General features: G+C 33.2%; 2 protein-coding genes across 2 annotated transcripts; one reads left to right on the top strand and one right to left on the bottom strand.

Annotated features, from left to right (window-relative positions):
• The first annotated feature begins 1,400 nt into the window (after positions 1-1,400).
• Positions 1,401-3,225, top strand: LOC107959554 (putative clathrin assembly protein At1g33340). Its single transcript, XM_016895627.2, has one exon. It carries the CDS (start codon positions 1,442-1,444, stop codon positions 2,567-2,569), a length of 1,128 nt encoding a protein of 375 aa, XP_016751116.1. The 5' UTR covers positions 1,401-1,441; the 3' UTR covers positions 2,570-3,225.
• A 1,496-nt stretch (positions 3,226-4,721) lies between these two features.
• On the bottom strand, positions 4,722-8,357 carry LOC107959555 (IST1 homolog). Its single transcript, XM_016895628.2, has 6 exons — positions 8,118-8,357; positions 7,708-7,840; positions 7,378-7,481; positions 6,143-6,314; positions 5,925-6,065; positions 4,722-5,853 (listed from the first exon to the last, which is right to left on the bottom strand). Exons 1-6 carry the CDS (start codon positions 8,156-8,158, stop codon positions 4,885-4,887), a joined length of 1,560 nt encoding a protein of 519 aa, XP_016751117.2. The 5' UTR covers positions 8,159-8,357; the 3' UTR covers positions 4,722-4,884.
• Positions 8,358-14,746: the final 6,389 nt, after the last annotated feature.

Below are 14,746 nucleotides of genomic sequence, written 5' to 3'. Positions count from 1 at the left end.
TAACATTGCTAAGTTTATTTTGTTAAATCTATTAGTGTGATATTTTGAAATAAAAATAATACTCATTTAGTAGCTATGTAACTAAAAACATGACATTATATTAAACCTGAATTTAAAAAAAATAGTATTAACAAAGACTTGAATTTTAAATTCCTAAAAATAAAAATACAAAAACTAAACTTTAAATTTTTTTTAAAAAAAATACAGAGACTTACAACCAACACATGAGGCAACAATGAATGGGATTGGCAGATGAAGAAGCGGCTTCAGTTTCCTCATCGTTGAACATATAAGATATGGTGATATCAGAATATAATTATTCGGGAGATATATGTCTGAAAATGAGCAACTATGTACATCTGGCATGGAAGAAACATCTATGGGGTAAGGTCAATTAGTATTAGCAAATATATGTATGCTTTTTGAGTCGAAAATGATGACAAAAAAATTATGCTTTTGGAGAAATGAAAGTTGGAGCATTTACTATTTGCAAAGTCAATATTGGTTATTATATCACAAGATTTGTTTGAATGGGTGGAATGTCATTCATAAAGTAATTAACAGTTATAAAATATCAGCAAAACTAAATGCTGATAATGTATGAATTGATACACCACCATGTATGCATACATGATGCTGCGAATGGGAAGGGAGTTTGATGCAGAAGAATCATATTCGGAAGAATGAGGTTCTTTCAGCCCACCACATAATTAAAACAACTCTTTTTGGGGGTCGTTGACTCTTTGGAGTTGCTATTGTATGTTATTATTCATTGATATCCAGAGGAGACTTCTCTTCCAAGGCACTACAACTTTCTTATTGGGTTTTCAACTCCCTAACCATCAATTCCTTAGTTGAATGTTGAATAAAGAAAACAGAATCCCAGGCTTTTAGTGGTGTACCCAATGCCCAACATCTTCATTTTATATTTGATATGTTTTACACCTTACTTCCAACTCTAAATCTTGTACTCCTAAGTGGGGCATGTTCCATGGGTACTTTATGATACCATAATTTATCCAGTGATGTGATTTATATTTATAACCCCTTTCCATTTTTCTAATTTTCTATTTATTTATTTATTCTTTTTTATTGATTAAATATTAAAATCTTTATATTCTAAACAAATAATATCAGTAATATTTTATTATGAGATAAATTTATAGACAAGATTAAATACAAATATGATTTTAATTTACAATAAAAGTAACAAAATCATGCAATATTTGATATGACCAGAGAACATATTGGTCCACTATTAATATTTAATTTTTGAAATGTATACTTTTTGTATGGCCTGGTGTATTTTAAAATCTAGAATCTATTCCTTATTGCGCAGATTAATTTTCCAACAGGTCTATCCCCTCTTTCTATCTATATAATCTGCCTATTGTCAAAGCTTAATCATATCTACGCTTAGTAAATCAAAAGAAAAAAAAAAATGGGGGTAGACATACAGAACAAGATCCGCCTAGCTCTTGGGTCAGTGAAGGATCATGCATCCATCGGTAAGGCCATGATATACAACCACCACGACCGAAAAGCCTTTTCCGATATAGAGATCGCTGTGCTGCGAGCAACCGGCCACGATAACGGTCCCATAGGAGACAAATACATGCATGAGATCCTTTTCCTCGTCTCCAACTCGCCGGGGTCCATCCCTTTCCTCGCCGAAAGGATTTCACGGCGCCTCTGCAAGACTCGACACCGCCTCGTTGCTCTCAAAACGCTTTCTCTCATCCACCGTCTCCTGCGGGGTGGCAACCGTTGCTTCGAACAACAGCTGCGTAGCGCTCATGTTTCCGGTCATCTCCAGATGAGCACCAACAGTTTTCTCAAGTGTTCGGATCCTTGGTCTTCGTTCCTGCGGAGCTACGCGGCTTATCTGGAAGAACGAGTGGGATGGGCCATTAACCAAGCCGGGAAACTCGAACCGGTTATGTTCAATGGCTTGGAGTTCGGGTGTTACGAGGAGAAGTCGGTGGATATGGTGTTTCGTAAGTTACCCAAATGTCAAGCGTTTATAGACAGGGTCTTGGATTGTTCGCCGCGTGATATCGTGCCTGCTGCAGACAGCTTAGCTCAAGCGGCCTTGGTCAATACCTTGAAAGAGAGCTTCCAGGTTTACATCATGCTTTGTGAAGGCATCGGAATCCTCATCAACATGTTCTTCGATTTAACAAGACCAGCCAGAGCTTTGGCCTGCGATATACTCAAGAGAACTTCACGCCAAAGCAAGGAGCTTCACGATTTGTATGAAACCTGCAAACGAGTTATGGAAAACAAGAATCTCGAGTATCCCAATGTGCAGATAATCACCATGGATCATGTTTTGGCATTGGAACAGTGCTCTAGCTTTATGTCAACGAGCACCTCAACAACACCTCCTCCACTATCCGATTGCCTAACAACGTTGGGTAAAGAAAGTGAAAAGGAAGAGAATGGAGATAATGGGTCATCATCATCTCAGTTTTCATGCACTATGGAAACCAAAATAAGCAAGGTTTGGGTTGTTTTCGAAGAAGACGATGGTGAATTACAGGTGCCTATGGCTATGGATATTGTTTAATGAAAGAGAGAATAATTGAAGTAGCAGCTTTGTCAACGCCCATTGTTAACTTACATGACAGACGACAAGTCCAATTTTGCAGGTATGAATCTGAACCAACCATTCCTTTCAATCGAAAAAGAGGAAATTCTTGTGTACCTAGCTGTCTAATAAAGCTTGATTGTTCTTTGAGAAATTTATAAATATATACATGATTTAAAAGAGTTATGGTATTGCTATGATCCAACTTATAGTTCGAATCAGTTTATGTAATTATCCACAATAAGATCCAAAGCTTTGTAAATCTGCATGGCTATACCACCAAGAGGATATATATATATCTTTCAGATGATGAAGCCACGGCTAAGAGAAAATGATGAAATCGTCGGCAGGAGAAGACAAGAGAAAAGAAGTGATGAGAAATAACAAAGAATATTCTCTGAAAATGTATAGTTGTAAATCGAAAGTGTTATCAATGCTATGACATTCAAATAGAACAAAAGAATCAAACCCCATTTTCCCCAAATGTAATTCCTAGTTGATATATGCCCAAGACAAAAAAATGTATTGATAATGCACATAGACTAGTTCTAGTTAAGCCATACTATTTGCTTAGGAAAGCATACAATTGTGTAGTTGTCACATGATGAAAGTATCATGATACTTTTTCGAATTGATAGGTGTTTGTTAGAGAACAATCTCACTAATCTTGATACTGCTTCAACTATGATACAAAGTATTATATTGTATGGGGAGTATCATGATTTGATTTCTTCACAAACAGGTTCCAAATTGGATTGGATATGCCAAAGGAAGAGTGAATTTGGGTATTGTTATAACTCTAAAATATAGAGTTATGTTGACTATAGTTCATAGAACTTCTCATTAATACTTTTCCAATTTAAAACTTTTGATTTTTTTTTAAATTTGAGTAAATATTATTTTAAAGTTTTTTAAAATTTGTTGGTGGAGAGAAAAAGTATTACAAATAAGTAAATGAAATGTACGGAAAAAGTAGAAAGAAAAACTAAGATAGATCCTGTAATATTGAGTGCGACAAATGGTAATTTATAAGGAGAAAAAAGAATTAAAAGTAAAAGCTAACAAAGAAAAAGTAAAATTTTAGGGATAGGTTTGAGAGTTAGTATGCCAAAAATGTGTCCTTTCACAAACTGTGAAGGACTACTACTTATAATGTCTAGTAAAAGAAATTAGAAATTTAAGCATTAAATAGGAGTGTAATAAGGAATAATGTAAGTTAAAAAGGCATTATTTTCTTTTTATAATAAAGAGTTTAAGTTATAATGGTGAAGGGTGGAATGGTGAAATCCTGTTCACTATGTTAAAAAAAAAAAGAATCACTTAATGTTAAAAAAAGGGTTAAAATGAAATATTTTAATTAATTTTATTTTTTATTCATCAAGATAATTTCTCTGGAACATTTTTAAAGTGAAGACAATTTAAGAACATTGTCATGTTTTGAGATTATTTTCATTTTTTTATACTTTAACGAAGTAATGCTATGTGAAACATAATCTATAAAACATCTATGGAATATATTTTGGAATGCAAGTTATTCTTAACGAAGAATTATTCTTGAACTTCTTTCAAATGTGAATTATTCGCAACATAATTGTTCTTAATAGAGGTTGTTCTGAACAAGAATTATTCTATGATGATAATGTTCTTAAAAAAAACTATTATAAATAATGACTCAAACATTAACTATTTTCAGTAAAAATTGTTGTCAAATGACAGCTATGTTGGATAATTGTTATTTAAAATTAAAACTTTCTTGAAGATCTCAAGTTACTCAGAACATTAGACCAAGAACAAGAACATTAAATTGTTATTAAACCTCAAATACTTTTTAGCATAAAATGATAATTTACTTACTAATTATGACTATATATCAATCTAAAAATGGGGATATAATTTAAGAATTAATTTGTTACTTAAAGCCTATCTAATAATACAAATTTATTTTTATAAAAAATTATTAAATTTATTCATGTTACATATAAATTCTTTTATTCTTTTATATCAAGGATTTAAAACTAGTGTACCCCTGAAAGCCCATTCCATTCTGCATTGTATTCATCACACTATAAATCCTGATTTCTTTCTTTATACCTGTATTTTAACGACTAATAAACGACCTTGCTAGAGCTAGTAAAAGAAAAAAAAAGCAGGAACTTTTATTTCCAAAGCAACGTTTTTTTCGACTATTTTACAAAAAAAAAAAAGAAAAAAAAAAGATGGACACCATATCTGGAAACTGTTATAATTTAAATCCAATCAACACAAGCCCACTGTAGCCGTAACGCGTAGGGGAATTATGTACGTTTAAAAGAATCACCAGATCCAAAAAGGTTTGGATAGAAGTAATCATCATTCATAGACGGCAATCTCTGCGGCAGTTGTTGATGCTGCTCTTGTTCAAGTGCATCGTCTCTGGAAACCGGTGAATCCAAACCTTCTTTACATTTGCTCACTGAAGGAACATCTGCTGCCTCAAATCCCTTGTGCTCCTGATCCTGAGGTACCGTGTTGGAGTCCGAAGAATACAAAGCATCAATGGGATAGGTAAAAGAGTGTGGATAATCAAAACTCGGGTTTTCCACACTAGCTGGTTGATGAGGGATATTTTTATGAATATTGTTTTCAGAGCTACCCTCATTGACCTGGCCATTCCTTTTCTGTGTAAGTTCGGCAATTCTGACTTGTGCAAGACTTGCTGCCGCCCGAGCTGCAGCTGCAGCGCGCTCAGCAGTTTCAGCAGCTGACTGAGCAGCGGCTAAAACATCCTCCAGATCTATGTTGGCCTCACTATTTGTTTTCAAAATCGCAGGTGCTGGATCACTTGGTCTTTCAGAAGTTGGTGAAGCAGATACTGGTGGAGGAGAAATGAATGGCAGAAACTGTTTATTTTCTTTGGCTCCAGCTGGATCATTAGGCATTGTACTTTCTTTGGTTAATGAATGTTCTTGCGTTATATCGGGCTCCAAAGGCTCCAAAGGGGACATTTGTAACACATGTCTTGAAGCTCCAGAATGTCTAGATGAATGATCAATTTCGGGTTCTGGAGCAGCTGATGACGGTGGGTTAGTTACCGGTGCTGATGCAGCATTAGTGCTTGGCTTCAACGACACATTAGGAACTTCAGGAAAATCTAGTGGGTCAAAGTCCGAATCAGAATCAGGCTGCTCGGTTTGGGCACGATTAGTGGCAGAAGTCAATGCTTCATCATGTTTCTCCACAGGAGGGGGTAACTTAGACCCAGTCTCAAGATTTGTTGGGCCATTCTGAGAACAAAAAAAGGTGTCTTAATGATACAGGAACAGAGAACAAGAAAACGCAGTCTAAATTTACTTACCAATAAATCTTCATGTGGTTTGAAAAACTCAGACTCAGTAGCAGCTGGATCCCATTCCAACTCATGCTCTTCAGCAATTTCTTTCAGAATCTTCAATTTTACTTCAGGTGAAGGAACACGTATAGATAACAATTCTATCAACTGCATTTAAGAGGATGTCAACAAAAATAACAAAAATTTAAAATGAAATACACAACAAATCGTAAAACTTCTAATACCTGACGATTAACACCACAATCTGGCCTCAGCTCAGTTGCAGCTGATATAAATTCCTTCCCGTACTTGGAAGCAAATAGCATTTGAACCTGCAGCAACTCTGGTAGATCGGCACATCTTGGTGCAGCAAAACAAACACTAGATATTGCTTCCTTCAAATCTAGAGGACATTCCCTGAAAAAGGATGATTCTTCAAATTTTTATTCCACAGCATACAGTGTGCTTTTAACACTCTCTTCTTTACTTCAAATTTTTATAACTTATCAACTTCTTGTGTGAGCATATAAGATATCCAAATTAAACAAAATTCAGAATTCTGCAAAAATGTCATTCATCAAGGCAACAAAGTCACAGCAATAAGTGCAGAGAAATTTATAGAACTTCATTGACAGGTGAAAGTGCATCTAGAAAAGAACATCAAGTAACTTTTACATTACTTAGGTAGGTAACATGTGATGTTTATAACCTAGGCAAATATTGTTCTACCTCCAGAAAGATTCCAATGCTTCACAAATGCAAGGCACCCCAAGATTCTAATATAGGCAAGGCAATGCATAGGAGAAAGGTATTATGAGAACTATGGAGAATTTACAGAACTAAACATTCAATGAAACCATATTAAAGACAATAATTTGATGTTCATGACTTATGGCAGTTTGCCAACTCCTAAATAATGAAACGATATAGAATGAGAGATTTTTGTTCTCATCACAGAACCCCGGGCCTAAGTTACTATTCCTTTAAAATGTAATCCTCAACCTGAAGAATTCAGTCAAACTACTTTCTACTCAACTTCCAAAGACCTTTACAAATATTTGGCCCCATCTTTCAACCTAAAGCTGATACTGCAATCTAGCTGGTACTTAGCAAAACTCATCCTACCCAACTGGTTCGGTTCAGACCCAAAGCGATTGAATCAAATTCAAAATATTAAAAACAAATTCAAGATTTTTGTTCTAGTCACAGAACCCCAGTTTTAAGTTACAATTCCTTTAAAATGTAATCCTCAACCTGAAGAATTTGGTCAAACTACTTTCCACTCGACTTCCAAAGGCCTTCTTCAAATATTTGGCCCCATCCTTCAACCTAAAGCTGATATCACAACCTAGCTGCTACATTACAAAATTCATCCTACCCAACTTGTTCAGTTCAGACCCAAAGCAATTGAATCAAATTCGAAATACTAAAAACATCAAGAAAGAAAAAAGATGAGAATCCAAAATTTTCAAGCAGTAACCTTTGAGTCTCTATGATCGGAAGCCGGACAGCAATAAGCTCACAGAACAGTTCAAGGATCTCCTGAGCAGCCATCATGTTCTCTTCCCTTATTATATGCTCCACCTGAAATGTAAACCCCCAACCATTGCCTCATAAGAAGCTATCGACTCATTTTTCAAGTAGTACCCAAAAGAATTAGAATACCTTCTAAAAACAGCAAATTTAGAATGTACCAGAAAACCTAAATCACTTCACAAAATGCCAAAAAAACAGCATATTTCGAGTATCAAATATATATATCTACTTCGATAAACGGTGAATTAAAACATATATGTATATATACACATACCCGAATTCGAGCAGTAGCTTCTTGGCCAGTCTCAAGAAGCTTGGCAATGTCGCGGCGCATCTGCTTTATCTGAATCTCTCTCCTATTCCTCAATAACTTTATCCGCGGAATCGTCAACTTCAGTAAAGTTTTGCTGCAATTTTTTCCCCCCAAAGAGAGAGAGAGAGAGAGAGAGAGAGAGAGAGATCAAACTTGAAACTAATTAAGCTAAATCATCAAACTGATCAAACTAATAATTATGAAAAAGAAGAAAGAAATTATTCATCAAACAAGATCAACAACAGAGAACAAGAAGCAGAAAAATCGATCAATTGAAAATTGAACGTAAACATGAAAATGAGAATACGGAGAAATTGACAAAAAAAGAATATACCGAGAACGAAAAAAAAAGAAAAAAAAGAAGTAAATACCATTTAGCAGCTTTGAAGCCTTTGTTGAAGAATGAATCCATGATGGTAAGACGAGATCGCACAAATTAAAAAATGGAGACCTAAATTTTAGGAAAAAGAAATATGGCTTGAAGGGTTTAGTATTTTATATGATTGGATTAGAACAGGAAAAAAAAAATAGATTTGTTTTTTTTTTATTTTACTTGTATTTTGGTTGCGGGGATAAGACGCGTCATCTCGTCGTTACAAAGCAGCTTGCTTATGTCCTAAGGCTTTCATTTAAGGTCAAATGTTGTTATTAGTCATTGTACTCTGTATAAATTATGAATTTAGTCCATATAATTTAATTTGATTCATTTTAGTCCTTTTCTTTTTGAGTTGATCAATTTTAATCTTTGTATCTTTTTAATTTCAAAATGTCAATCCTAAATTAAATTTAGTTCATGTTCTACACTTTAATTATTCTTAATCCCTATATTTTTCAAAATTTGAAATTCTATTTTTGACATAAATAATAATCGTTAAATCTATTAATTGATTTTTTAATAATATATAAAAATAACAAGTTGATATGGCATAACACATATAATAATATGTTTGTCACATAAGATTTTGAAAATAGAGTAATTTAACTTAATAAATTTAATGACTTCTTTTTTGTTGGGACTGACATTTTAAAATTTAAAATATATAGAGATTAAAAATATCAAATTAAGCTACAAAGATTAAATATATAATTTAACCTTTGTTTAACTCTTTTAAAATTAAATAAATAAGTTGACGGTAGCAGGTGGAATCGAGGAAGATACTAAACGCGGGGTGGCTGCCGTTTCGCGTCAGGATGGGGTCACAAAATGCTGGCATGTGTATTTACAAAAATATACTCTCTTTTTTAATTCAATTATTTAAAATATTATTATACACACTCATTCATATATAATATAATATACTCTTATATAAATTTACATAATTAAAATTTTTTAATTAGATTATTTAAAAGATAATTTGAAAAAACATGAATAAAAAAAAAACAAAGTTTTAATGGATAAAAATTTAAAAAGCTTAAACCAAAAACCATAATAATAATAGTAAAACTTAATAATGTTATCTCATTACTTTTTTAAAGACATTATTTTGCTTATATCAAGTTTTGTTTCAAATTATGTAATTAAGAAAATGATTCCATAGCCCATACCAGAACCACCTTAACTTTTCTAGTATTCATTTTGCTTCACAACAACATGCTAAACAAAGCATTAACCCCGGATAGAGGATATGATTACTTTTGATGAGATTTAAATTAATAGTGGTGATAAAATTAATTATTATAATAGTAAAATTAAAATTAATGATGGAATTTTTGTTTGGATCTAATTGCTACCCTAATGGTAAATTGAAAATGTAAAATGACTATTAAAAATATTATATTAATGTAGAAAATTGAAGAGTGAATCGTAATCTTTGAAAGTGAGATTTGATGGAGATTTTTTTTATGTCATCATACTTTTATTTTATATTATAAAGAAAATATTGACAAAATTTTATGGGCCCTTAGATTTGCTTAAATATAGAGAACCAATCTTAGTCGTAGATTAAAAAAAAGGTGATGGATAAATTATTATGTTATAATATTTTATATTGTTAAATTGAAATAACATAAATGTTATCAATATCTCAACCCTTAGATTTAACAAGAAATTGAGAATAAATTGTAATAATTGGATTAAAATCATTAAAGTTAGATTATTATATTATATTAGTATATTATATTTATTATTTTAATTAGATATTATTGTTAAGTATCACTTTTATTTTAGTCAAATTTGAGAAATAATCTTCTAGTTAAATTCTGCTTATTTGTTTCAATCAAACACTAATTAGTTTAGATTATTTTATTATTATTTGACCTATGAATTTTGCCTATAAATAGGCCCTTTTACAACCTTAGAAACATTTAAAGAATTTTGTGTTTACGTTTCGAAGGTTCTTTGTTTTCGGGGTTTAATTTTTATCTTCATCTTTTGTACTCTTCGTTCTTTTACCATTATAGCAAAATTATCTTTGCCCGTGGTTTTTTATCCTCTTTGGTGGGGTTTTTCCACATTAAATTTGTGTGTTCAATTTCTCAATTCATTCCGCTATTTTTTTTTACTTGTTGCTTAATTGGGTCTATCCTAACAAGTGGTATCAAAGCTAGTTCAATTTTTATAGATCAACACATTAAGATATGGCAGTAATAAGGTTTGAAATTGAGAAGTTCGATGGTGAGACAAATTTCAATCTATGGCAAGTTCGAATGATGGAAATTCTAGTTCAAACCAGCTTTAAAAAGGTAGTTACCGGAAAAAAGCCTGAGAATCTAGATCAAACAGAATGAGAAGAGCTTAATGAAATAGCCTTGTCTGCAATCCAGTTGTGCCTCGCAAATACAGTATTACAGGAGCTATTGATGGAGAACACCTCATCCGCCTTGTGAAAAAGGTTAGAAACTCTTTATGCGACTAAGTCTCTAGCTAACCATTTAGTGTTGAAACAACGTCTATTTAAATTTTGCATGAACGAATGTGAGCTTCCTAGAGATCACACCAGTCAATTCATTACTCTTTTAAATGATTTAAAGAATGTTGAGGTTCATATTGACCCAGAAGATCAAGCTATGCTATTATTGTGCTCTTTACCCTCTTTATACAAGTCTTTCAGGGAGACCTTAATTTATGACAGAGACAAACTCTCGTTCGAAGATGCGAAGGGTCATTTTTTGAGTAAAGACAAATTCGACAATGAGTTTGGTTTAGATAGCAAGGTAGATAAGCAAGCTTCTGTTTTGGTAGCAGCAAAGAAACGAGACAAATGGTGTTGCTATTGTAAAAAGTTAGGTCATGTCAAAGCAAATTGTTATAAACTGCGAAATAAAAGAGCTACTGAGAGTAACGAGGAAGATGTAGCTGATGCTAATTTGGCCGATGAAAGCTATGATAATTTCTTGTTAGTGCCAACGAGCGATAACTCCAAGCTCACGTCCGAGTGGATTCTAGATTCGGGATGTTCTTTCCACATGTGTCCCAATAGAGAATGGTTCTCCACATACAGTTTGGCTGAAGGTGGAGTTGTACGTATGGAAAATGATTCATCTAGTAAGGTAATTGGTATTGGTACTGTTAAAATTAGGGTACAAGATGGGACGATTAGGATACTCTAAGATGTCAGGCATGTACCTGATTTATGAAAGAATCTCATCTCATTGAATATTTTAGACTTGAAAGGATGCAGAATCAACATTGAGTCGAGTGGCATTAAAGTATCTCGTGAAGCTTTTGTTTTATTAAAAGGTAAAAGAACTGGCAATTTTTATATTCTGGAAGGTTCTACAGTGATCGGTGAAATTAGAAATCCCTCATCCGTTACAGAGTCAAAGTCAACTCGTTCGAAGTAAAAACAACTTGGTCATAGGAGGGAAAAATGTATGATCGTTTCGTTGAAAGGAGGTTCTCTTTTGGATGCAAGTTTTGAAAAGTTAGGGCACTGTGTTTGTGAAAATCAAACCCGGGTTAATTTTGATTTGGCAGTGTACAAGTTGAAGGCTAGAAGTCTTCTCGTTTCTAAGTATAGATTCGACTCAGTTAATTCCCTGCATAGTTCAAGATAGGCTCGTGGCGGGCTTTGGCAAAGATGGCGTTATGGAAATATGAGTCAAGGTGGAGATTTGTGATCGTGTGATGTGATACGTGCAATAAGTTTTATAATTTATGAATGTTCGTTCTTGAAAACTAACTATTATCATGACAAAGATCTAGACTTACAGCAAGAGAGAATCAAAGGTACGCAGGTGAGCCCCCGAGAAATAGACGTATAGCTTGGGATAGAGTTGGACCCTTTACTTCAACACTTAACAGATTTCATATCGCTTACAAAGCGCACATTATCGAACAGTAGTATAGCTTATAGCAAGACCGAGATGTTGAACCTAAAGGAACTAAAAGTACTAGTATTAACTTTCTTTTTATTATTTAGCCTAAAAATAAAGGGATTTGTTTTATCTAAACTAATTACTAAACTAAGAATGCATAGAAAGTAAATTGGGAAATAATTTTCGGGAAAACTGAATGATTTGGACAATACCTAAGGGAAAAATCTACCTAGACTTCACTTGTTATTGACTCTAAATCAGATGATTTATTCACTTGACTAGATCCGTAGAAATCCCTAAGTTATATTATTATCTCTCTCGAGACTGACAACATCTAACCCTAGGTTAATTAATTGAAATCTCTTTCTAATTAAAACCCCTAGTGTTGTATTAACTCGATCTATGGATTCCCTTATTAGGTTTCACCCTAATCTGACAAAATTATGTCACCCTATCTCTAGGCGTGCAATCAACTCCGCTTAATTATGTTAGATCTACTCTTAGACAGGGACTTTTGCTCCTCTAAATAAACACATCACTACTTGAATCAATATCCTGGAATATTAAAGCAAGAATTAAGAACTCATAATTAAGAACAAGTCAAATATTTATCATATAATTTAGATAATAATAACAAGATCCGTCTTAGGTTTCATTCTCCTTAGGTATTTAAGGGATTTAGTTCATATTTATAAAAGAAAACATCTCAAAAGAATAATGATAACAAAACATAAAGAAAACCCAAGAACTCTTGAAGGGAATTGAAGGGAGATCTTCAGTCTTGAAGGTGAATCTGGCTTCTGAGATGGATCAATTTGCTTTCTTCGAGTAATTCCTTACCTCCTACTCCGTGTGTCTTTTTGATACCTCTTGGGGTGTTTATATATGCTTTAGAATGCTTCTAAACCCTCAAGAGTGGCCTTTTCCGAATAGGACTAGACTTGGGCTCGACAGGGACACGCCCGTGTGCGATTGCTTCAAACCGTATTCAAGTCTGTTGAATGGACACGGGCGTGTGAACTACCCGAATGAGGAAGTCCAGGCCGTGTTGATTTCCAATGTTGACCCATTTTCTCTATTTTTGGCCCATTTTCACTCTTTTTACTCTCATATGCTCTCCTAAGTATAAAACATGAAATTAAAGGATTAGAAGCATTGAATTCACCAATTCTAAGGATAATTCATCCAAAATTATGCTAAGCATGGGATAAAAATATGTATAAATTACGGTTTATTAAATACCTCCACACTTAAGCGTTTGCTTGTCCTCAAGCAAAATCCTCAACTCACAATCAAAATAAATTCTTCTCAACTTATAATTCTCATCGATAGTATCTCAAAATAATCCATAAGTAATCATACATTGAAAATTCAACTCGAAGAACATCAAAGTTTCAAACATTCTAAGTTGAGCATTTTATCACGAAAACCTAGGTGTCTCCCCCCATTTAAGTAATCACCTTTGATTCAAAATATCACAGAGTTTCGCATCCTCACTTAAAGATTCACTCAAATCACCCGAGGTGTTTAAAGACAAGAAATTTAGCACTCAGCAGTCAATATGAAATGTTATTACCATAGGCTTGCGTGAAAATCAAATCTCCACCACTATATATTGACATGGTACATCAATCAACAAGTCTTTAGAGGGTTGTAACATGGGTTTGGTTAGGGGGTGTGGTTACAAGCTGAAAAAGAAGGTTAGAATTGAGATTGAATTGAAGAATTACCTAACTAGAAAAATACTACAACTTGATAAATTACATTTCTAATTAGAAAATCCTAGAATTGAACTTTTCTTCGTGGGATAAGGAATTTAAATACTTAAGCTCAAAAACAAAGAATTACTACTAATATGTATGTATGTTTTTTTTAAGAACAAGTCAAATAACATAGAACTTTGCTAATTATTACAACAAAAAAATAAAACATAGCTAAGCAATTAATTCAAATCAAATCTTGACAAAAATAGGGATCAAATTAGGGGATTTCAACAATAATTGGTTACGGGTTAATATTAAGGGTAAATCAATGAATGGCTTGTTAAGCTCAAAGGGGTTCATTGAGGGTTAGTTATGAGGGTAGGCTTTTATGGAATAAGTGGGTTAAACCTAAGTGCATTTATCATCTCGACATATCAAATCAATGGTGTGGTCTTGACATGCATAATCAAGCAAGTTCTAGAATAACGATTCGATATTGATGCACTCAAAGCAACAATAAAAGTGAGCATGAAAGAAATAATATATGCTCTAAAGGCTCAAGATCTCACAAAAATTATGGCTTTTTGATGTTTAACCTGTGAATTTCAACTCAAAATAATACCTAAACTTGGGGAACCAACCTAAAAATTTTTAATTCTCAAGAATCAACTTTTCATGTTTGATTCCTTAATTCCTTTAAAGTTTAAACAGTTAATGCATAAATGCCTATGTTTTAATTCAAGACATATCAATAAAAATAATAAATTAATCAAAATTCATTCTAATAGTGATATGAGAAGATTATTTGAGAACAAGACAAAATTCAGGGATTTTTCTGATAATGATATAAATATCCCCCCACACTTAAGATGTACATTGTCCTCAATGTACATAGTTAGCTTTACTGAAAAATATAGATATAAGATCATAAGATAGAGAGAGAAGTGAAACTTCCTGAATGATGAATGAAGTCCTTGACTTGGAGTTATGGAAAGTAATCGGCAAAGGCAATGATGGGATTGGAGAAGGATACTCCGGTG

The sequence above is a fragment of the Gossypium hirsutum genome, chromosome A05 (assembly GCF_007990345.1).
Source record: "Gossypium hirsutum isolate 1008001.06 chromosome A05, Gossypium_hirsutum_v2.1, whole genome shotgun sequence".
NCBI classification, from domain to species: Eukaryota; Viridiplantae; Streptophyta; class Magnoliopsida; order Malvales; family Malvaceae; genus Gossypium; species Gossypium hirsutum.
The sequence above is the reverse complement of the archived record's forward strand: the minus strand, read 5'-3'. Positions and strand labels throughout refer to the sequence as shown.

What these genes read in the sequence shown, in the direction of transcription:
- LOC107959555 (XM_016895628.2), bottom strand. Translation starts at nt 8,158, where the DNA reads ATGGATTCATTCTTCAACAAAGGCTTCAAAGCTGCTAAATG. An exon ending in AAGCTACTGCTCGAATTCGG is followed by an intron (nt 7,482 to 7,707) that starts GTATGTGTATAT and finishes TTTACATTTCAG; the next exon opens with GTGGAGCATATAATAAGGGA. An exon ending in AACCACATGAAGATTTATTG is followed by an intron (nt 5,854 to 5,924) that starts GTAAGTAAATTT and finishes TTTTGTTCTCAG; the next exon opens with AATGGCCCAACAAATCTTGA.
- LOC107959554 (XM_016895627.2), top strand. Translation starts at nt 1,442, where the DNA reads ATGGGGGTAGACATACAGAACAAGATCCGCCTAGCTCTTGGGTCAGTG.